At 40.2% G+C, this 24,705-nt stretch overlaps 1 protein-coding gene and 1 pseudogene across 1 annotated transcript; one reads left to right on the top strand and one right to left on the bottom strand.

The window, feature by feature from the left end:
• The first annotated feature begins 199 nt into the window (after window positions 1-199).
• Window positions 200-1,927, top strand: LOC149020186 (pentatricopeptide repeat-containing protein At2g02980, chloroplastic pseudogene; annotated as a pseudogene).
• A 1,694-nt stretch (window positions 1,928-3,621) lies between these two features.
• Window positions 3,622-21,501, bottom strand: LOC149020185 (U-box domain-containing protein). The gene is made up of 16 exons (XM_089148289.1): window positions 20,366-21,501; window positions 18,818-19,022; window positions 18,560-18,711; window positions 18,157-18,445; window positions 17,923-18,075; window positions 8,326-8,529; window positions 8,084-8,196; window positions 7,869-7,983; window positions 7,185-7,274; window positions 6,841-7,044; window positions 6,629-6,724; window positions 6,384-6,506; window positions 5,083-5,175; window positions 4,778-4,942; window positions 4,598-4,687; window positions 3,622-4,506 (listed from the first exon to the last, which is right to left on the bottom strand). The coding sequence occupies exons 1-16, from the start codon at window positions 21,193-21,195 to the stop codon at window positions 4,324-4,326; spliced, it is 3,105 nt and encodes a 1,034-aa protein (XP_089004415.1). The 5' UTR covers window positions 21,196-21,501; the 3' UTR covers window positions 3,622-4,323.
• Between the last annotated feature and the right edge of the window lie 3,204 nt (window positions 21,502-24,705).

Genomic DNA, 24,705 nt, shown 5'->3' with positions numbered 1-24,705 from the left:
GGATTAGGGTTAGTAATGGAGAAATACTAAGAGGAATTCTTCTTAAACAGTGGGCAGAGATTACGGTTAGTAATGGAGAATCATGGCAAGACAATTGAAACCGATCGTATTTTTTCTTCGCACATCTCAAGTCAGTTCTCGACACGAATGTAAATTCCATCGCTTCCCAATCTCTACTTCCGCGGCAGTTCAACATGAAATGGCTCCAGAGCAACGCCTTACAATGCTGAAATCTCTTGCAGATGGGAACCACGTCAAACAGTTTCTTGGTCATCTCATCATCAACAAGTTACCAATCGACGGAATGTTACTAACGAGACTCGTTGACATATTCTTTTCTTCTTCTAATGTGTTGGGCCCGGCTGCTCTTCTTTTCAAGCAGTTCCGAGAATACCTTAATTCCGATCTTTGTAGCTTCATGGTAAGATCTTACAGTCACTCGAACAAGTATCTGCAGTCAATTCTAGTTCTCACACAGATGCACAAGAATGGATTTCTTCCTGATTCCTCCACGTTTCCTGCTGCCCTAAAATCTGTTGCCCATTTGTGTCGCCGAAGGTTTGGAAAATCGATACATGGTTGCATAATTCGGATGGGTTTTCACTCAGATGTCTACGTGAACACAGCTCTTGTCCACATGTATGCAACTTGCTTGTCGGTTAGTGAGGCACATCTGTTGTTTGATGAAATGCCCGAAAGAAATTCAGTTTCTTGGAATGCTTTAATATCAGGGTATATTCACAACAGAATGTTTAGAAAAGCTATTGATGTGTTTCGAGAGATGCAGGTGTCCGATGTCCAACCAGGGGAGGTCACCATGGTTGCGGTGCTCTCAGCCTGTGCTCATTTGGGAGCATTAAACCAGGGAATGTGGATTCATGATTATATAGAACAGAACAGACTCAGAATAAATGTATTCGTAGGTACTGCTCTTATAGACATGTATGCGAAATGTGGAGTCATTCACGAGGCTGAAAAGGTTTTTGAGGCAACGAGAGTGAAGAATACTTACACTTGGAATGTAATGATATCGGGGTATGCAATGAATGGCCATGGCATTGCTGCGTTGCAGACACTCTCCAAAATGCTCATGGAGAATGTTAAACCAGATGGAGTCACTTTCTTAGCTGTTTTATGTGCTTGTTGCCACCAAGGTCTTATTGATGAGGGCCGAAGATATTTCGCCTGCATGGAGAACTTTGGGTTGCAACCGGGCATCGAGCATTATGGCTGCATGGTTGATCTACTTGGTCGAGCTGGTTTCTTGGAGGAAGCTCATGAGCTCATCCGAACAATGCCATTGAAACCAGACCCAATTGTTTGGAGGGCATTATTGGTTGCTTGTAGAATCCATGGAAACATCCAGTTTGGTGAGCTTGCAATCCACAACCTTCTTGAATTAGAACCCAACAATGGGGACAACTATGTGTTGCTGTCAAACCTGTATGCTCGAGACCAAAGATGGACCAAGATGGGTGAAGTAAGACACTTGATGAATAGTAAGGGCATCAAGAAAAACCCTGGTTGTAGTTCGATTGAAGTTGACAATATGGTTTATGAATTTGTAGTATTGCCAGAAAATGAGGTTGAGTTGCAGGAGGTTTATTACGTGTTAGCTGCTATAAAAGAAGACTTGAAACTGGCTGGCTATGTTGCAGACACTAACATGGTTTCATTTGATGTGGAGGAAGAAGAGAAGGAACATTCTCTGATGTATCACAGTGAGAAACTTGCATTCGCTTTTGGGCTTCTTAGAACTTCGCCGGATACAACTTTGAGGATAGTGAAGAATCTGAGGATTTGCAAGGATTGCCATGACTTTTTTAAGGGTGTTTCAGAGATCTATAGAAGGCAGATTATTGTCAGAGATCGAAAACGATTCCACCATTTTGTTGGAGGTGATTGTTCCTGCAAAGATTATTGGTGATAACTATTATTGTCTGATTGCTTTCAGCTTCAGTTGTATGGGTGGTGCACCAGCTGGTGATAGGGATCGGTGAGAAAAATCGGTGCCAAGGTCCAGAAGTGCAAACCCCCAACTCACAATCAGCTTGAAGGGATCCAAAAGAAGGAAGTGGGAAATTACCTTGATCATTGCCCAACAGTATCGTCATCACTGCTCGGCAGGAAAGTTGTAGGGGATTCTGGCCCTTTGTTAGGACAAGAGTCAAAAACTTCAGATTGGATGTCTCAACTGATGGAACCACCCCAGAAAACAGAAGGTAGCAGAAACAAGGTCAATCATCTGTTATCCATTTGTGAACGTATAGATTTTGAAGAACACAATATCATAATAGCCAAGACTGACGAGATTGAAAAACTGGTCAGCTCGCTAGGAGTCCCACCCAGTAAGCTATTGGATGGTCCGAATCAGATTCCTTGTGAGATGATTCTGATCTCGTTACCAGTTCCAACCACATGGATTCAGAATTCAACCTAGGAAATGTCAACAAATGGTAAAGAGTTTTATGGGAAAGCAATAAATGCACAGTAATCACCACCAACAAACAAGGGTTGGCAGAATTCTATTCTCGGGCATGTATTCATATCTTGCGAATGGACAAGGAGAATTTGAGTGGCGAGAACTCTAGGACTTAGAACGAACTCTTTTCCCAAGTGACAATCTTACACCTGTGCAATTCTAATTTTTTTACTTTGAGCTAGACAGGCAAACAACCCGATTGTTCTGTTCTCTATTTGTGATAACATGCTACTTTGTTTGGAGGGAAAGAAATTCGGTGATATTCACCAAACACAAACCCAATCCCCATAAAGTGTTACTAGATATAAATAAATGGTTTTTTGAACTTAACTAGAACTTTGAAAAAATTTGTGTCCATGCATTGGCTAATGAGCCACCAAAATATGCTTTTGTAAAGCTTGGCAGCATTCCGATTGGAGTGTGGAACTAATAGAAAATAGGGAAAATAAAGTTTCTTTTCACAAGAACACTGGCTAGTGGAAATGCAATGGAAGCAATGCTAATAATGGTAATCTGGGAATGGGCACACCAATGTTTGAGGCATAACAAACATTTTCAAGAAGTTTGGCGCAACGAAGCGGAAGCATTTAATGACCTAACAAAAACCTATCAAATGCATTGACCACTTCACTTGATTTCACCAATGGTGGACCTTAAAAGACAAAATTACCTTCAATCAGTAACTTTAAATCCCCCCACACTTCTTACAACAATATTATTGCACTTGAAGTAGCTACTAAATGCAATACTAGCAAATATACTACTAATAGTAAGGACTACTAAATACTGAAGCAGTGGAAAACAGATGTACCTGTTTTGGAATAATGTTATTTTTCTTTTTTTCTTATCAAAAAGACAAACAAAGTTGGCAAATATTATGTTAGCTAATTCTGCTCCCCTACATTTCGACATGGTTAGCAAGGAAGAGGCCTTACTAATTCAACTGGCTTTGTTTAACATGGATGGGGAAGAGTTTTCCCTTTTTTTTTTTTTTTTTTGGGAATTGAGGTTTGACCATTTCAACTTTCAACTTACACACAATTAACTATATTCTCCTCTCCTGGAGTGGTTTTTTTACATATAATTTAATCACTTTACAAAGTGAGACATGGCAGCTGGCCTGAAAGGAATCTGAAGACATTGAAGAACTAGTGATTAGTGGATGAATTGGATTGTAAAGAAGTCATCAGCTGGATCTCCAACAAGCGAAGTGTAGTAACTAGTATAGCTTTTCCCCTCATACAGGATATTCGGCTGTTCGCTTGAAGTCTACAATCCTGCTTCTCTTCCTGCGAACTCACTAACCTAGAAGGCATTATTATCCTGGCCCATTTCCTCTCGATCTCTTTTGCTATATGTATGTAGCAATTCAAGCATCCTCTCCTCCGTTGTATAAAAACAAGCATACACGATCATTTTGCAAGAGGGAAGCAAAGACACAGGGTTACGCAGAGCATAACTCAGAAACAAAATACACGGGTATTTTTAATCATGATTGTCTGCCACTTATATAGTTCAAATCACCCTAAACCAAAATCCCTATAGTATCCAATGCTCCTTCAAACTTACATAATTTTTTGACCCTCTGGTATTACCTTCTCCCAGGACTGTTTTCATTAAAAAAAATATAATAATAATAAATTAATAAGTGTGGGATGTAGAGATCATCAATATTCTTTTCCAGATAGTATATGTTATCAACATAACAAAAAAATTTCCTGATATACTATATTAACAGATTAAAAAGTTTCAATCTCCATTTTTCAGTTGGTGAGTGGAATAAGGGCATACTCGATACCCCTACCTCTTCTTCCCCTTGCCCCTTTTGGGTCTGCTACTTTCTAGTCAATCAAAATAATTTTTTCATCAACAGTCTGCATTGTTGTCTTTGAGCTTTGCAGGCTTACGCCGTCCCCATGCTTCTTTAATCCTTGAGACCTAATGAATTCTTCGATTCTTGCCTTCAGTTCAACATTGGGAATCAACATATCTTGAGTAAGGTGGGAACGATTGAACGGGTCGGTCTGTCATCCATTCAATGCAAACCAAATTAGCCTAAGAGAAGAGAAGGGAAAAGAAAAGAAATCTTGGACAAACATGTGAAAAGGAATTCACCGCATCACTCAGAAGATGCCTTTGGATGACAGGTCGATCTATAGTGATTCTTGAAGAAGGTAGAATAACAGGATCCTTCATTAACGTATACTGCAAGATAAAAGGAAAATGGGAGAAGCGGTTCAGGAAAGGTTACTTCATCTAAGGAAAAGACCACCTACATATTCAAGCATAAGATACCTGAATTGGATCAAGAAACTCATCAGGTATATCTCCTAGTGTAGCTTCCGCATCCATCGCCTCAGCAGCTGCGAGTTTTGCCTTCTCACCCAACTCAATGAATTCTTGTATCATCCTTCCATCTTCACCTATTCTTCGTAGAACATCTGCTGCTGCAGCAAATAACTGGAGAGCATTTGAAACAATCAGACTCAAGATAAAAAAATACTATTCAAGAGTAGAGAAAGAGAGCGAGACCTGCATGTTCACTATCATAGAAGCTTAAGGAAAAAGGAAGAAAAAGGACTCTTTTCCTTAATAATTACCTGCTCATTATATGATCGACCATCTCTTGAGATAGCAGCTGGGAAAACCTTCTCTTTGTCTCCCCTTGCCAGGTGGATGTAAATGTGGACAATCTTCACATTAATTAACCACTCAATTAGTAGGAGAGTCCTTCCTATTAGACTTATCAATGAATGAATGCATATACATGATAACTGAATAGTGCCAACAGGAAAATTTGTCACAACACTGAATGCTATTTGCTCCAGAAACCAGAACTAATTTGCAAATATATATAAACCACACCCCCCCCCCCAAAAAAAAAAAAAAAAAAAAAAGGAAGGCAGCATTCCAACTGTGAGATAGTTTAACTCCAGGACCCGAGTAACTCCATGGTGAAAAATAACTTGTTCTAATTCATCAATAAACACTTGACTGATCAAAATTTATTCACCCCCATCTCTGCATTTTCTTTTTCTCTTTCCTGGGTAAGGGATAATTATCCAACCAAATTCATTTTTAGCCATTAAGGTGGGCAGTACCCACTCAACCTTATGGCACCAACCTAGCATATTCACCATTTAATTGGAATCCTGCTATCATGTTGTTTTCTGATTGTGTCAAGACAAACTAAGAATAGAAAGCCTGTCTTACTAGCTTGGACATTTCTTCTTCCATTCAAAAGAAAGGGCAGATGACGAAGAGAAGGAGCTTGTCACGGTGTTTCTTGTGGGGGAGCATGGCCCCTGCATGTGCAGTTGACTGAAAGCCACACAGAAGCATCAACATTGGTGCTTTCTTATAGTTACAGCTAGATGATTAGCTGAAGGAAGAATATAACACAGATGCTGCATGCATAGAAGTTTCCAAAGTTGCTGTTACCAGACATCTGCGTTTGTCTGTCTGTCACATGTGGACAACGAAATAGATTAATACCATTCCAACTATATCCATGCCACTTTTGATGTTTGCCCAAAGACAGGACCGCCATATACAGTAACAATGCACAATAGTTGCTACACCAATCCACACCTAGATGATAAGCTGAAGGAAGAACACAACACAGATATTGCATGCATAGAAGGTTCAAAAGTTGCTGTTACCAGACATCTACGTTTTTTTTTCTGTCTTCACATGTGGAAAACTATAAAGATTAGAACCATTCCAAATACATTCATGCCATTTCTGGGGCCAACAGGAGCACCATATACAGTAGAACCACACAAGAGTCGCCATATCAACCAGCACATGCCCAGGTGTATTTGGCTGTTCTTTTTTTTTTTTTTTTTGGGGGGGGGGGGGAGAGAGAGAGGAAAGGAGGGGAAAAAAGAAAAGAAAAAACCTGCTTAAGCAATTGCTTTGGCTTGAACTCGTACTTTTCAGGGTCTTTAAGACTAAGAGATCGCCGTTGTGGGCCAACAAGTTGTAACAAGAAGTAATTCAACATGCTGGCCACTCTTTCAACCTGGAGAAGAGAAAATTTTATTAGGGGCTGAAAGAGAGAAAGAGGGTGGGTAGGGGGTTGTTTGGGACCAATTTTCCCCATAGAGTTAAATAAGTTGAAATGATAATGAAGATAGAAGTTACCATCTCTGGAAGGAGGAAAGGAACTGTAATCTGTTCTGAGGTAAACTCTAGCATACCAACATCTTCATTTGCCAGTTTCATATCAATCCGAATAATCTGGGAATGCCAAGAATGTCATTCTTATTTGATAATTTGATATATCAAATAAATGTAGATTGTAGAATTTCAACAAGAAACCAAACCAAGAACTATGTAAGATAAACAAAACTCACATTCTCTTGGGAATGAAACAGTCGAGTTCTTTCCTGCCTCTCTTGTGTGGGTCTTCGCTCCCATTCTGTGGTATTTGCCATCTCAGCTTCCAACTCTTTGAGTTCAAGAATTTTGTTAAGACTTTCATCAAGAAGATAGATGCTATCATTGATCAGAAAGTTCAAGAAGTTCAGATAAACCCCCTTTTCCTCTTCTCTAGCAATCTGAAATGGCACATTTAAGCCAATAGAGTTGATTAGATAGAATAAAAACTGACGCAGTGGACAACTAGTTTATAATGCTGACTTCTGGAAGCATAAAATAACAAATCTCAGGAAGAAGGGAATCACAAATATTAGTATACCTGTGTCCATGCATTGCGATGACTAGGAACTTGCCACAGGTATTCAAGAAGCTCAGCAATATTGTGGCGTATATTGAATTTGTCATAGAACTGCACGAACATCAACCTATCAGAGTTTTGGCCACTGGACAAGACCATGACAATCATATGGCAACAGGACAAACATGTTAAATCCATAAAAATGAAATTGATCAAAACATATATTGGCCCAACTGCAACGATGGAACACCCAATGATATCTAACAACTTCCAACTATCTTAATGTAAACCCTGTTGACATTGTATCATAAGAAACTTGAGCAGTATACAGCAAAACACATACTTTAGAAATCTCATATTTTCTGAACATGTTTAAAAATTTCCAACACCTGTCCACTTCCTTAGGGTTATGCCCACATATACATATTAATAAACATTAGGCCCAGGTTTAGAATGGTGCGTTTGAACATATATTAAAATTTGTGGAGGGCCAATTGGGAGAAGCGGGAAGTCTGGAAGAAATCAGAGTTGCAGGGGAGAGAAAAAAGGTAATGAGGGGGGAAAAGGCAGCACAAGCCCCTAAACAAATTTTGAAAACCAAAACAGTAAAATCCAAATCTGCAGGTTTAGGCTAGGATTGATGCCATGTCGGAAACTTGGAATATTGTACATCCCAAACAATGATAAGACATGAGTGACAACCACCTGTGTGTGAGAACCTGTGAACTCAATGTCAACATAGAGCTTCAGAAGATTCCGGACAAGATATTCAAGAGACAGTGTATGCCCTTCAAAAAGGGAAGTTGTCACAGAAGAACCACTGCACAGGCAATAAAAACAGTGATGCGGTCACAAATAATTCAACTCCAAAAAATAAATGGCCACGCCAGCTGAATAGGGAAGAAGAGATATCCTATTACCTTCTACTGGGCATCCAGCAATTCAAGACTTCCACCATCTTTGCTCTTAGATATGGGTTTCTAATAAAATCTGGACTTCCCATAAACATGATGATAAAGTTCATAAAATCATCCTGGCATAAGGAAGAATAAAGTGAAATCCTAAAATGGACAAAGCTTCATAAATTTACTTAAATTTCAACCGGAAATAAGGAAAATATAATGTGCATATTATGGGGTATGAGGGAAAATTCTGCGCCCACCAGTATGACCCCATCCAGTGCTCTAGGGATCCGAGAAGCAACGATGATCAACTCCATTGCATCTTCAACAAAGTGTTCTGGCATACATGCAAATTCCATTGGGCAACTTGATGGAAGAGGCATTTTAAATCCTCCCAAAAGATCAACCAGCCAAACCACCATTAGCCTGTAGAAGGATAGTGCACGCTGAAGTAGTGCTCCGTCCTTCAAACAAAGTCAGAAACCAAGTCATATAAAGCTGCGGATACCCAAAAGAAGAAATTAAAAGATATTGGTGCCATCATTCTGGGTTTCCCCTAAAGCATTAAAATGCTGGATCCTCTCCAACAACAGTAATTACAAAAATAAAAAAAGTGAATTGTACAAGCAAGACTTCCCTAGTGGCCTCAGAAATTATAAGCAAAGGATGCTATTGGTCCTTGGATGTACTTATATTAAGCTGGGCTTCTTTTATCTTTGCTTTCTACAAAATCACTTTCACTTTGACAAAAGCGTTGGAGTTTAAATGAGAAAGACCAACTAAAACAGCAGAGATGAAGTTTTGCACACACATTTCCTTCACTTTCCATGTCATCTTCAGAAAGGGCTTCAATAGTGGAGGGAGACTGCTAAGTGATATCAGGGCAATCAATTTACTGTAAAGAAGTAATATGCTCTCATAACCCTGCATCGAATTGAAATGTCCTCCGACGTCTTCCCCCCGACCTCCCCTTGTCCTTCACCTTCCTCCGCCACCCTCAACAACCCCCCTTCCGCCACTCACAATAACTCAGTTTCTACCCTCTATGCCATTCCCAGCATGGAACTCACTGTTCAACCCCTCCCCACCACCATTCCCAAACCTCACTAACCACGACCGCAACCTCTCATTTATCCCTCCATCCTCCTCTGAACTCACCCCCTTGGTCCACTGCCCCTCTGCTGCCACTGCTGCTAGCATCCAACTTTGGAATCTAGCTGTCCTGGGCCAATTTCTTGGTCCCTCCTCACCCCCCTTGGAATAATTAAAGCTACCCTGTCAAAGCAATGGCACGCCCAAGGTCTATTGGATGCTTACCTAATTGATGCCAGTACTCTACTTTTCAATTTGCCTCACCCTCATGCAAAGCCAAAGCTCTGGAAGGATCACCTTGGTTTGTTGGTAAATCGCCCATCTTCATCAAGTCTTGGGAGCCATCTAAGCCTCTTTGTTGGGTCGATTTCAACTCTCTTCCCCTATGGATTAACCTCCCTGGCCTCCCCTTGGATTTCTGGAACCAGGAATATAGTATCAGCCATTGGTCGTCCTCTCCGTTCCAATTTGAAAACTACGAGACTAGAACGCCTTTCTTATGCTAGAATCTGTGTCGAAGTGTCTGCTTCTAAGCCACTACCTCCCCACGTTGCCATCGAAGACGATATGGACTGATTTACAATCAAATCATCGCCTACGACTAGATTCCAACAAGATTCTTTCTTCCTTTGGTCATGAATACTCTGCTTGCAACGCTGCTCCGAATGTAACCTCTTCAACTACCGAAATTCTGCCCACGCTGCCTGCCTTGTCTCCTTCTCCGACCACTGATGGAAGCCTCCTAACGCACCCCGAAGACAAGATGACTACAGATCCCACCTCTAATGTTCAGATCCCTCTAGTCGACAAACTAGATCAAGTCTCTGTGATTGTTGCCTCCTCCGACGTCAATCCGGTGCTAATTATGGCAGCCAAAACTTACCCGAGAAATCGTAGAAAGAAGAAGAACAGCCCTACTGTCTAATCAGCTCCTCTAACAACTCAGATCTTTGCCACCCCAGATTTTCAGGCACTTGACACTACATGCACTGACGTTTCTCTGAGCGAGGCTCCCTTCCCAACCATCGACAACACTATAGACGTTGTTGCCTCTTGGTTGATGCAATTTTCGGGCACTCTTTCCCCTTCCATCTCCCATATTCCCACCACCACTAGTACTCGATGGCGATGTGGTGGGCCCCCACATCACCATCAACCTTTTTAACCCCAACCCAAACCAATACTCCCATGGGCCTAGCTCCACTACCCACCCATCCCTTATTGGGCCTTCACCCTCTCCTTTGTTCGACACACCCATTCGGCCCATTCATAATCCTAATATTAACCCCAACTTAACCCATTTAGCCCATCAAAATACCCTTTGGCCAAAACTTTCCCTTCTCTTCACCGTCTCCTAACCACCCCCTTGCACAACTTGAATATCCTATCTAAACCCCACTTGTTTTACCCATCTACTGCAACCTCAGACTCCTCCATTGACCTAAATATAGTTGAAACCCCCTCTCCCCTGCATTCTCCCTTATGTGAACCCCCCCCACCACTCCTTGATAACTCTATGAAATAGAGTTAAGTTTGGTAATTTTATACTTGAGATAGCTTGATTTAAGAGTATTTTATCTTTATTTTAGTGTTAGTTGTCATTAGATGTTGTTTTAGTGAGTCTTAACATTTTAAATCTTGGAAAGGTCCTTTATGTCATTCTTGCATGAATTTATCTTCAATTAATGAATGAATTTGATTAACCCTCTTTTTCTTGGAATTGTAGGTGAAGATCCATAATAGACAAATAACATGTCCTCTCACTTTGCTGTAAAGATGTTGCAGCATCACGGAGCAGAATATTCCCAGATTGTTCACGTGGAAATGACTAGAAGGAACTAACTAAATGGGACTTTCTTCTTGTAAATACGTGAGTATTCTCAACCCTGGAGATGAGAAAGGAATCTTCTAATCCTACAGCCCAGGTTCTACCCAATGATTTAAGGAATTTTTGGTGGAAAGAGGAGGCAGGCGGATGAAAAAGCGAGGCAGAATATAATAGAGCAGAATGAAGGAGGACTGAAGAGTGGAGAGCTAAGCTCGTGGAAGCAAGGAGACTTGCTGGAGATAGGAAGCTGGAGCTCGTGTGGAAGCATCTCCTAATTTTCTATTCGGTTTCATAATTCTAGAATATTATACTCTAGCTGAACTATAATGCTGATCGTATATTTTTTCTGTCTTTGAATTCTGATATGAGCAAGTTCTTAATGTGTTGGGATGATAAGAGTACCTGAACCTGTGTTTTGAGCTGTAATTATCCATTGTTATTTAGCTTTGCTATAGTACAATCTATTATCAATGAATTCAGCATGTTAGTTTATGATTAATTTCATTTATGATCATCCATGAATGAATGCTGTGATTTTAATTAACTAGAAAGTTAATTGAGTATAGATAATTGCTGAATGGCGTGGGTTAGCTTAATCTTTATTTGGGTTTAGCTAATTAGTAGGTTGGATAGGAATACTCACTTGCCTCATGTTGCTATGATTGGAATTGGGTATAATTTGCATTCTCATTTCATTTCTCCACATGAATATGAGGATTTTGAATTTAAGATGTTAATGCATATGTGGGTTGGAAAATGCCATTATGTCATTTCGTTCTAGGTTCTTTGATATATCTGGTGTTGTAGTGTTGCTATAGTATCTGCATTATAAATTCAGGGGAGGGGAAATTGATTCCCAACACTCATATCATTTATTAAAGTTCCTTCAATTGCATATTTCCCATTTAGTATCTCTAGTTTACTTCACTTGTCTTTTGTCTACTTAGTTTGTTAATCACAAAGTCACTTTATCATTCTTGTTTAAATTACTCTTCCTTTTACATTGATATTTGAAAATAAAATCCTCCGTGGGATCGATACTCTACTTACTATATATTACTTGATTGCGACACGTGCACTTGCGTAGCATATTTAAACACAAGCAACACTCCCCCCCCTACAAGATTCAGTGAGCCTCCCCCCCCCCCCTTTTATTGCTGCCCACACCCCAAAAGCAACCATAATGCCCCCCCTCTTCGCTGCACACACCCCCAGCAGCAATCATGTTGCCCCCGCCCCCTCTCATCAATAGCTATGCCTGATATCCTCATTTGGAATGTTAGGGGGTTAAATGCCCTCTCCAAGCAAGCTGATGTGAAATTTTCAATTCGCAAAGCGAAAGCTTCTTTTTGTGCCCTCCTTGAAACCCATATTCATAGTGACAATGCCCATCGGATCACCCAGTCCATTGCCCCCTCTTGGCTGTCTCTCTAACTCTAACCGCACCCCCAATGGTCGTATCTGAATTTTTTGGGACCCATCAAAATTTCAAACAATTCTTCTCGCTTCATCCCCTCAATTCATGCACCTCCGCTTCTCCCTTCTTCCTCACCATTATCTATGGTTTTAATCGTCCCTCCTACTGTTCCCCTCTCTATTGCCCCTACTACTGAGGGGCATCCTTAGGGTATTGGAGGTGATTTCAATATTGTTCGCTTTTCGCACAAGTGCGCTGGTGGTAGTCTTCCGGATCCAATGGCTATGGAGGCTTTTAACTCTTGTCTTGAGGATACAGGTCTCTCCGTATCGGCTCCAAGCTTGATCAATTGCTGGTTAACGAATTATGGCTCTCAAGCTTTCCCACCTCCCATGCTCGCTTCTCCCCTCCCAGCCTCTTTGACAACTCCCCTTGCATTCTTCATATCCTTGATTTCCCTTCCTCTGGTCCAAAGCCATTCAAATTATTTGGTATATGGACCTCCAACCCCTCTTTTCTCCCTACTGTCCTTAAGGCTTGGAACCAATCGGTCCACCGTAACTCCCTTCCTCTCATTGCCTTCGCCCGCAAGCTCCGAAACACCAGAACCACCCTTCGTTCCTGGAACTCCTCCACTTTTGGAAACATATCCTCTGAGGTATCTTCTTGCTGTTCTAAGCTATCTAGGATCAAGCACCTTCTCCAGGGAGACCCCACTAACTCCTCTCTTGCAGAGGATGAGAGATTTCCTTCCTTGAATCTCTCCTCCCTCTCCTCCCAGGAAGAAAGTTTCCTTTAGCAAAAAGCTAAAATCAAATGGCTTGACCTCGGGGATGCAAACACCGCTTACTTCCATCGATCCCTAAAAGCCGGCTAAATTCAACTTCATCCCCTGTCTTCTCTTTAGGAGCGGATCCTGGATCTCCGACCCCACCAGCATCAGGGCTGAAATTGTCTCATTCTTTTTCTACCTACTCTCTCCTTCCTCCCTCCCTCCCCCCCCCTCCCTACTAAATAAATTTGTTGCCAACTCCTCTCTATATTCTCTCCGCTCTATCCCTTCCCCCAAAGGGATTCTCTCTGTTATCCGCTCTCACAAAGCTAATCGTGCCCCTGGCCCTGATGGGTTTAGCATGGGTTTTTTCTTGTTTGTCTGGAATTTCATTGTAGATGATCTCGTCCATGCCATTTGGAGTTTCTTTCTCAATCCCTCCCAACTCTCCTCCATTAACCAAACATTCCTCTGCCTCATTCCCAAAAAGCCTGGAGCCTCTTCCCTATCTGACTTTCACCCCATTTCCCTTTGTAATGTCATTTATAAATTCATCTCTAATCTCTAAAGTCCTCGCAAATCGCATTAAGCTAGTCATTCCCTTGCTTGTGAGCACCAACCAATTTGCTTTCATCTCGTATTGCAGTATATCAGATAACATTCTCCTTTGTTTGGAGATTGTTCAAGGTTTTTACAGTGTTTCCCCAACCACCCTCTTGAAAGTGGACCTCCATAAAGCTTTCGATTCAATTAGATGTGACTTCATTAGTGAAGTTCTTTCGGCCATGGGCTTCCCCCCTGCCTTTGTCCATTGGATTGAAATTTGCATCTCCACCCCCCCCCCACTTCTCCCTCATTACTAATGGCTCCACAGTAATGTAGTACTGTATTTGAATGATCAAAACAGTAGCCAAATAGGACCTTTTACAGGGAATAAAGTTCAAATTTGATGGACTTAAGGTGAAACAGAGTTTAGATGGGAACAAGGGCTGAAACCAGTGGCGAAGCCACGTTGGGACCGGAGGGGGCCATGCCCCCCCCCCCCGAATTTTTTGAAATGGTAAATATTCTTGTTTTTTTCCTTATCTCTCTATCTTTAAATGTGAAATACCACTATTTGGCCCCCTCCAAAAATTAAAAATAAAAATTTAAGATAAAGATGATGGGTACAAATGTCATTCATAATCTTTATCTAATGGTTATCATTAATCCCTAGTTTTAAGGAATAAAAGGTTAAATTCTAATTAAAAACTAACTCACGATCCATGAATTTCTCCTTATATATCCTCTCCTATTTTCATTTCTGTTTATTCTCTCATGAATCTCCTCTTTTATTCCTATTTTTTCTCTGGTTTTTTCTCACACGTCTCACAAAATATTGAAGTAGTTAGCAAATTTTGAAATTTTCCTAAATCTTCTCCACATCAGGTATTCACTCTTTCTTTATCAAATTATTCCTTTCTCTCTCTCTCACTCACGAATTTTCTATTAATTTACCTAATTTTTAATGCAAACTCCACATTAAAATATAATAATATATTCTGATATGGGACCTACAGTGGGTCCCACATTGGCCCACATACATTCGGCCCCCCCAATGTTCAATCCTGGCTCCACCCCTGGCTGAAACTAGAATGGTATTATAACGGGCTGAATAGATCTTCAAATAGGGACAGAACTATAATGAAGAAAGTGACAATAACAATGTAACATGTAACACCCGGGCTTCACACCGCAAGGTGGATCGATTGGATCAAACACCAACCTACCTTGATCAAACACAAGGGTTCTCCAAAGAGGAAGAATGCTAGCAAACAATTTGATTTCAATTCATAAGTTGTTTTTTCACCACTTACATAAGTCTCTTTATATAACATTCTAAAGAGACAAACATTAATGGCAACATCTAACCACTAGCTAACATCACCTACCTATTAATAACTCAACTACTACCTAACTCTTGACAAAGGAGAACTCCTTTGACAATGAGTTCTCTTATTTTCAAACTAAAGCCCCTTTTATTGACTTTCCAAAAACTAGATTTAGGCTTAGGTCTAGACTATGAAGTTCAACATATGTGGGCTAACTTTAACCCACTAAAACAGCCCTAGCCCATGAAAGCCATGGGCTGATTCAGGTGACAACTTTAGGCCTTTGATGGGCCTAACCCAATGGGCTTCTTCTTTCGTAAATATGTATTCAATTCTGCATCACACGGTTGGCTACTTCCCATCTGAGTGGGAATTCGCCAAGGTTGCCCCCTTCCCCCTACCTGCTCTCCCTGGCCCTAGAAGTCCTCTCGCGCATCCTCCAATCCAAATATGACCAGCTCCTAATCTCTCCTATTCCGAAATGCGGATCCACCAAGTTAACTTACCTCGCTTTCGTGAACTATCTCATGATCTTTTCCAAAGCTGACCATCAATCCATTTCCGCCATCCTCTCTTCTCTCTCCACCTTTGAATCCCTATCCGGCCTTTGTGTTAACCTTAACAAATCTACTCTTTTTCTCTCCGGTGTTTCTAACCATGTCTACTCCTCTCTCTTGCAGCTCTCAGGGTTTATTCCTGGCTCCTTTCTTGTGACCTATCTGGGGCTCCCTCTTATCCCTGGTAGACTCACCTGCCACCATTGCTCCCTATGCTCTACCACATTAGGATAAGACTCCCAACTCTTGAAAGGAAAGCTTTTATCCTTCGCTGGTAGAGTGGTGTTCATTCAATCTGTCCTCTAATCTTCCTATCTTTATTGGAGTGGCATCTTCTCTATCCCTAAATCCATCATCCATTCTATGGAATCCCTCTTCTGTGCCTTCCTTTGGAAAGGCCAAGAATCCTCCTGTTTCCTTCACCCCATCCCTTGGGCATCTATCTGTCGCCCAAAATTTGAGGGCGGCCTTGGAATCCGTCACATCCTTGACGTTAACATGGCTTGCCTCTTGAAGCTCATTTGAAAGATTGCCTCTAAGCATGAGATATAGGTTTCCAAGGTATATTCCTTTTTCCTTAAATAGGATTCCTTCTAGACAGTGTCATGCCCCTCTAATCCCTCTTGGGTTTGGAGAAAGCTCCTACTCCTTCGCCCTCAAGCACTCTCTGCAATCTTTGTCCAAATCTCTTGTGGAGCCTCTACTCTCTTCTGGCTTGACCCCCTGGCATCCGATGGGCATTCTCTACTCCCTTCTTGGTCCTCACACTGTCTATGATACCCATATTCCCAAGACTGCCACCCCTTCCTCATTCATGTCTAATGGAACTTGGACCCCTCTCCCCCACCCTAGCCTCACCCACATCTGGAATGCCCTCCCCCTATCCTCAACCCTTGTTGAGATTCCACCATTTGGCTCCCCTCTCCCACTAAATCCTTCACCGCTTCCTTCGCCTGGTACCTTCTCTGCTCCCCAACGCCCTTGTCCCCAGGGCCCCCTTGGTTTGGTTCAAAGGTCACGTCCCCAGCCATGACCTCACCCTTTGGAGAGCCCTCAACCTCTCCCTTCCAACCCAATCCTTCCTCATTAGCCGCCACATCCCTGTCAACCTAAATTGTACCCTTTGTTGAAATGGACTAGAGGACATTGGTCACTTTTTCTTCTCTTGCCCTTTCTCCCGCTCCCTCTGAGATAGAGCCTTGGCTTCCATCTAGCCCTAATCGAGGCGCTCCAAGGGATTTGTTCGTGATTGGACTTGGATTTTGAGGAACTTCACCAGTCACTCAATTTGTGATCAATTAGGCAAGCTAGTATTTGGTGCCACCATCCACCACATCTGGTGGGAGCGCAATCTTAGAAGATGGACTTCTAATTCTCAATCCTTAGACTTGATTTGGAAAGCCATCTATTTTTATGTTACTTCTAGAGTGCTCTCTTCCCCCCCACCCCCAATTACTGACAATCCCAGAAATAGGTTAATTGCTAGCTCCTGGGGTCTCAGCTCTCCTCTGTATCCCCCCTCTTAAAGCCATGTGCTGCCCCCCCCCCCTCTTCTTCCCCTCCTTTGTTTTTTTCTTCGCTGCTTTCATATTAATTATTCAGTCATCCAAAAAACAAAAAAACAAAACAGCAGAGATGGACCTAAGATACTACTAAACAAAAAAAACAGCAGAGATGGACCCAAGATACTACTAAACACCTCAACCCCCTACTCTACAAAGTCCCAATACCAAAATGCATAACCATATCAATAACTGTAGTTAGTCTTTTTGCAACTAATACAAGCAGTTTCCAAACTATTTCAAAGTACAATGATATTTGATTTACACTAATCCAAGCACTCCTCACTTGCTAAACACCTGGTCACAGGTTCAAGACCTCGAAACAGCATCTCTAGAAATAAGGGTAAGGCCGCATACATCTGAGCTTCCGCAGACCCACCTAAGCACAGGAACCTTGGCATTGTGTACCACATTTTATACATTTGAAACACAGGTTTCTCAAATACATATATATCGAACCAATGATATATTTTTTTCGGTGAAATGTCCTCAAGCCAAAATAAATACACATGCTTAAACTAGCACGACTTCATGACTATCAGCCCAATTGAACATCAATGTCCTTGATCTTGAGAAATCAGCCAAGAATAGACTCAAGCTGTTTTCAATTGGGGTATAGTCTTTTCATTAACAGACCAGCACATTCTTACGGATAGAAAAGGTATGGTGGTGTACTTTTCAAGTTTAACGAAATGTCAAATGACTTCCATGAAAGGAATTTCAACTAATAATTTACAAGTGAATTAAGAGAGGCATACCCTAAGTAGTTGAGCTTCATAGCATAGCTTCTCTTGTGAATATGATTCAATTTCCTTCTCGAGGCGAGCTATATCCAATTCCAGTTGTGGAGAGGGTGTTTGACCTTGCATGGTTTTCAGAGTTGACAGAGTTTCTTCACACCTGGACAAATCCTGAAATCCATTTCATACACAAAAAATTTGAGGGAGAGAAAGAGATAGTCCGGAAAAATATTCATTACATGTCTCACCCACCTGAACTAGATGTTTAAAATCAGAAAATGCTTTCAAAAGCCCCAAGTTGAGAACCCTGGCAGTCATAAAGAAACACTCGCAGATGAATGAATATTTAGGTTTCCCATTACAACTTGCCATCGGTCTCGCATTAGAGAGAAGAGATGGTCCACTGGCATTGTTGCCAGAACTGGTGGCTTCTTGAGATTGTAGTATGCGATTCTCGTCATCACTCTTTTTGTCAGAAGGATCATCTTTATTAATCCATGCTGCTACTTCTTCCGAAGATGCATGTAGAGCTGTTAAACTCCTAATAAAGCAAAAAAGTTGTGTTACCAATAAACAGTCCTGAACTAAGGCTAACAAGGAAAAGAAAAAAAAATGTAAATACATAGATTAAGACTGTTAAGTTAAAAGAAGTCACCTTAAATCCAAACGAGTACCATGAAACACATACTTGGGATCAATTTTGTCCCTTTTGGTCAAATTTGTATCTAGGAAAGGCTCACAGAGTCGAAGCATGACTGCACTGAGATTATTAAACATTGCTGAACTAGCACAAGATATTGGATCAACCTGTGAACAAATTGTAGGGTCGACCAAACATTAAAACTGAAGTAAGGGCAAAGGGAATCTCCCACAGGGGGAATCAAAATCATTTTAAACTATGAACTAGATTCACCTGTAAATGAGCCCTTGATGAGTTTTTCTTGATCACTTCAGCAAGATATTCAAGAACTCTCTCCCGTGTATCAGTGTTCTTAAGAAGAGTAAGAAGAACTTCTCCAAGACCATCATATAAGTTATTCATGACAGTTTTAATAGTTGTGAAAGAAGACAATAAATCAGCTGGGCGACGAGTTGACACTTCTGAGAAGCACTGCTGGCTGATGTTCAAAATACAAAAACAGATAAGCAATTATTGCATGTGGGAAAGAAATCAAATCCATGTCCTTCCAAGAACCTATGGGCCAAGGCAACCAGATCAAATACAATATATGGCTGTCTTTAAGAAATATATGACATGAGACAGAATATAGAAGTAGAGTTTAAGCACAACCAATTAGAGATGAATGTCAAGCATCCCTTTGCAAAAATGATGAAAAATATCAAGCAATTCCTTAAACTACTGTAAACATATATTTCCTGGATCTACATCGTGCTGTAGTTTTTCATTGGCTATTTGGTGCAGTAAAACACCAGCTTCAACAAAGAAAGAACCAACCCAACAAGCACCACAAATTGACTAACATTAAGTGACTGCAGGAAACACAGGTGAGCGTGAATATGCTGATTTGTGCAGCAATTAGGCTCATCTATCAAGTTACAACTTAAACCCATGTTCTGGTCATACGACCATCGACCAACAGCACTAAAGTAAAACTTTTTGACAGATTGGTGGCCCATGAAGATGGGCAGGCGGGCTGCATGAGAATGTCAGAATCTGCAAAGACCTTTGGGTTCCTCATTATCTAGTGGCAATTCCATTAGTATCTATACTTTTTCATGATGCTACTTGGTTAAGAGTGAGGCTACATACAAGTTTCTTTTCTTTCTTTTAGTTGGAAGCAGACTACTCACGCAGGGAGTTCTTTCTTGTAATATTTATTGCACATTCTAAGTAAAAAGGAGAAACAAGGTCCAAGGCTTTAAGAATTGAAAATATAAATTATATTCTCCAGTGAAGCCTCTCACAGCCTTGGTAGTGAAACCAGGTCAGATCTCCATCTTCCTTCTCTAATATTCTATCAGTTCAATTCCAGCAAGGAAATTTGCAGGCCATGCCATTGATTGTAGAGTATCTATGTTCAACAACTGAGATATCTATGGGTGAGATAGCCCATCCCCTTACCCCTTTCTACTTCTATCTTCTCTTCTCATTCTCCTAAACTCAACTGCCCTTGAGTACCATGTTCGTGACTGCAACGTAAAAAGCTCTACTTCAGTTTCTTCCATTCAAATCAAGTTGCTGCTGCTAAGGTGAAGATTCGAATAAGGCCAGCTATAATGATCTGCCACCAATTGGCTAAGTTGTATACCATAACACTGCCATTTTTGGACTTCCAGTTAGCTTTGTTTTCTTTCTTTCATTTTCTCCATTTTTGGGATGGGTGGGATGAAGAGTATAACATTATTCTTATTACTTGTCAAGTGATAGAAAATCAAGGTTGGAAGAGAAAAAAATGCAAATTAGTGGAAATAACAAATAAAGAAGAAGAATGAAACTGACCCAACATCAGGCTCGTTCTTGAAAATGGTATGATCTGGAAGAGCACTGATATGAAAGAAAGGACCCAAAATGCTCGTCATCTCAATGACACGACCGTTGACATAAGTTCCCCCGGGTACCCACCAGGGATGATTCACTAGAGCCTTTGCACCGTTAGGAAACTTGACTAACATCAGTAACGCCCTCAGGGGCTGCTGAAAATTTCCAAGAGCAGATACCTTGAGAACACTTCCCCTCAAATCCTCGTACAAGCCCTTCAAGATTATCTCCAAGCTATCATAATCAGAATCGCGAAAAAACTCTTCTATAAACCCAGGAGGACAAGTCAATCCACTACCCATACTACTTGCTCCAAACCCATCGGTTGAAACCGAGACTTCTGAATAAATCAGAGGTAGTAACGGGGAAGTAACATTCTTTTCTTCATTCGGAAACATACCTGGATTACCCAAGTGAATACGGCAGTAAGAAACAGCCAATTTCTTCGCCTGCCGTATAACAGATTCCATGTCTGATCGATTACTCTTGTCTCTCAGTGAATTAATATTTTTACCCTCTTCATAAGCTCTACGATAACACCCAACCAAATAAGGAAACGGAGGCTCAGCAGCAGGAAACTGACCAGACAGTCGATCTATGAGGACTCGTTCCATTAAATCACGAGAAAGCAAAAGCGGTTTACCTTCGCTGAGAATTTCAGCTGCAGTCATCTCCAGATATACGATTCTGGTATCATCCTCCATAGAATCTGCAAGAGACACTAAAAAAATCTTCCGAAGGATGAAATCTTCCATTTCTGCTGGAGACCTTTGAGTCTTCTGTGTCGCCATTACATACAAAATCAATCGACGATTTAGAAACGAAGAAAATAATTTAGGGTAACAAATCGGGGCAACCAAATTAAAGCTTTTTAGCCTTTGAATTCATTTTCTCAAAAAAAAAAAAACTTAGGGTTTTACTGTCCAGGGAGAGAGGCAAACAACAAATCCTAGATAAACTAATGGAGACTATAAATTATATCTGTGTAAGAGATAGAGAAATCAGAGACGCGTAAACGGAAAAGGAGAGGTGAAGAGGTATAAAACAAACTCCATGGATGCGAAGTAGAAAGCAATACGTAAGCTGAGCAGATTTAATTCACCAGGGAAGTCTAGTTATTGCAAATTACTGATTATATTTTTAATATATATAAAATAAATAAATAAATAAAATAGACCAAAAGGAAACCCATCGAAATTGATTGGACCGGTAAGCTTTGGGTACTGCTTCTACTGTTTGCCGGTTCATCATTTTGGGGGGTTCGATTTCGGGTCGACCAAGAGCTGGCCGGGTTCTCTATGATCCGAGCTCCTGTAAGCTGTCAACACCAGACCCAAGAGAAGTCATAATCTTATTCACATCACGAATTTATTCTTGAACGAAAAGAAATGGAAAATCTTATTGACATCACGATTAAGGGTGTCAAATGCGTACCAGAATCGTTTAACTATATCGAATTGCACAGTCTAAAACCACACCATTCAAAATTCGGTACAATATGTACAAAAACCGAAATTCTTCAATAAAGTTCATATTTTAGGTACTCATATTGTTGGTATGTACTGAAATCGTACCATACCAAATTAAGGGAAATAAATGTAATTTTACAATTAAAACACTTTTACCTTTAACCTATTCCTAATTATCTGTTTTAGTTTTTCGTTTCATCATTCACTCATCTTCTTAGGTTTACTTGCTTTGTCTTTGTTAATTTCAAATTCTATTTATTGTTTGATCGCAATTTCATTAGAATCTTAACGAACTAATGACAAAAAGGGCATAGGTTCGTTCTTACCCAATTTGTATTGCACTTAATACTATGTTTAAACTGTTTTCTGGTATCAATTTAATACCGAAATCGTATCAAACTCTTTTTGCAAATACTAAAATCGTCCCATATCGTGTAAATTTGGTATAGTTCATTTATGGTTTTCGGTATTCAAAGTTAGTATTGTACCAAAATCGTATCAAATTACTGAAACCGTACCTAGTGACACCCTTAATTTCACGAGACTAGTTGCCAAAAAAAAATAGATAATTTTACCATAAAAAAATATAGAGAATTTATTTTTTGAAGATTTTTATTTCCCTTAAAAGAATTTATCGTCTCTAAAATTATACCAATTCAATTTTTTTGGGTACATACCGAAATCAATTTATTTCTAAAAATACTATTTCATTAATTATTTCTTAAAATTAATAAATAAAAAATTAATAGAAATATTTAGTTATTTTTTAAAATTAATATCATCATTTGAATTACCTAATTTATCAATTAGACTCTTTATAGGAGAAAAAAATATCAATGACACCAATGTTGTTATAAAATTAAAGTGAAGTATGGTTAAAGACTTAAAGTGAAGCATGGATGTAAGCAAGTTAAATTTTTTTAAAAATACAAAATACCCTTGAACAAATAACTTTACACTTGACTTATCTTGGCTTATTCTTCATCTATCGTTTTCAATAACTTCTATTTTTTTCATTATTGCATTTTCGTTATTTCTATTTGCGTATAAATACTTTTTCTATTTTCTCCTCTTTAGCCATATTTTTTTCTTAGAATTTATGTTTTATGGTTTTCTTGAAAATAGATAAATACAAATTAACCATTTTTTTTTTTTGGGTAAACAAATACAAACTAACCTAGACGGTTAGTAATATAAGATTGTCTCTTTCATAAATTGGGTAACTCAGGAACGGACATTAATATTAGGAGTTCAACTATGAGAGGCACGGTAAACTTCCCAAATTAAAATAATTTAAATAGAATTCACAAATCTCTCTCCGTTTTTCTTCCATTTTTCCTATTGTTTCTCTACTCCTAAGTCCCAACACTTAAACCAAAACCAACTGAAATAATAAGTGTGCAAGTGCAACATCAGTCTCTTTCACTTTTAACTAACGATGCACCTCAGTCGCCTGCCTACTCTGAAGATCTCAATGATGCAGCACAGCCTTGGAGCGACCCAAACTCCAAATGATGTGTTTAACAAACTTCCCATCTGCACTTGGCCTGTGACCCTGGTGGGTTAGCTGTATGTCCACCCATTTGCTGTGCGCAACTTCCTCACCCCTCGTGGGTGGCTTCCTTTTGTTTGATAAAATGCCCGAATGACTCCTTCCTTGTTGGATATCTTTTTTTTGGAACCGTCAACCTTTTTTCTTATGGTCGTTTCTTTTATTAGTTGTGCCTTTGTCATGTATGGGCATTTCAATTTTCATGATATGCCTTGGGCTTGTCCTGATTGAACTCCCATCATGGCACCTGAGTCTTTGCTCCAATTGGCACTGTATAGTCCTTATTTTCGTTTTACTGCTTTAAAATTTATGACCAAGTTATAACTTCTTCCATGTATTGATTAGTACAAGTTAGTGCCCAGGATTCCTTTTAACTCAAGAAGTATAGGTCTTGTAAATTGTGACCTTGTACTTGGATGCTATGATCAGTTCAAGTGTGCTCAAGGAGACAAGGTTTGAAGAATTTGCCCAATTGATGACTAGAAGATGTGTTCTTCCTACCATGTGGGGGGATGACTATTATCCCCATCCATTTCTTTCTCCCTGGTTTGCCATCTAGGGACAAACCAGTCATGCTTAGGCCGAGCAATCGGCAGAAAAATGGACTGCATTACACAGCTGGTGGGTAAGGATTCCAACCCCAGTAATCCTTATTTCAACTAGTTGTACACCACTTAGTAGGATATGGTGGTGACTAATGGCTCCTCGAGCCCACCAAGGATCAGTTCGTGTGAGGAGTTTTCTAACATATATGCTATGGAAAACCTCGTTAGAAATATGCAACAACATCAGTGTCAGCCTTTTCCGTTCAGGTAGACTTCGGCAATGCTTGAGTATAACTGGATGGCTATGCTTATCTCTTTTGTAGTTTGGAGTCACCAGAGATTGGCCACACTCATTGTGTGATCCGTGCATGGTATGTCCCAATGGTACTCTATATCCTTCATTGTTATATAACACTCCTACGCCTAGTGCTGGGGCTACTATCTCTTAATTAAGCATTTTAATTGTTTTGCAGAAAGCTAGTACTCTATTAAAATGCAAATTTGAATCTGAAAATTTTCTGAAAGAGTGGCATGTAACAGAAGTTTAATTGTGGTTTCAACTATTTCAATAGGTGACTAGGTTTCATTCATTTGTGAAAGAAAGTTTCTTATCTGGGAGTGTGGCTTCCATGCCAGGACCCTTGTGTCTGTTTCTCTCCTCATATAAAACGACCTCTCCCATGGATTGAACCAAAGGAGGGCATGGTTTGGGTCTCATGCAGCTTTAGCATCCAC

The sequence above is a fragment of the Hakea prostrata genome, chromosome 3 (assembly GCF_041222555.1).
Source record: "Hakea prostrata isolate BN-2017 chromosome 3, UWA_Hpros_2, whole genome shotgun sequence".
Classification (NCBI taxonomy): Eukaryota; Viridiplantae; Streptophyta; class Magnoliopsida; order Proteales; family Proteaceae; genus Hakea; species Hakea prostrata.
The sequence above is the reverse complement of the archived record's forward strand: the minus strand, read 5'-3'. Positions and strand labels throughout refer to the sequence as shown.

Coding starts and splice junctions, on each gene's coding strand:
- LOC149020185 (XM_089148289.1), bottom strand. CDS start 21,195: ATGGCGACACAGAAGACTCAAAGGTCTCCAGCAGAAATGGAAGATTTC. Junction 8,197..8,325: donor CACTGGATGGGGTCATACTG/GTGGGCGCAGAA, acceptor TCCTTATGCCAG/GATGATTTTATGAACTTTAT. Junction 4,943..5,082: donor GTCGATCATATAATGAGCAG/GTAATTATTAAG, acceptor AATGCTCTCCAG/TTATTTGCTGCAGCAGCAGA.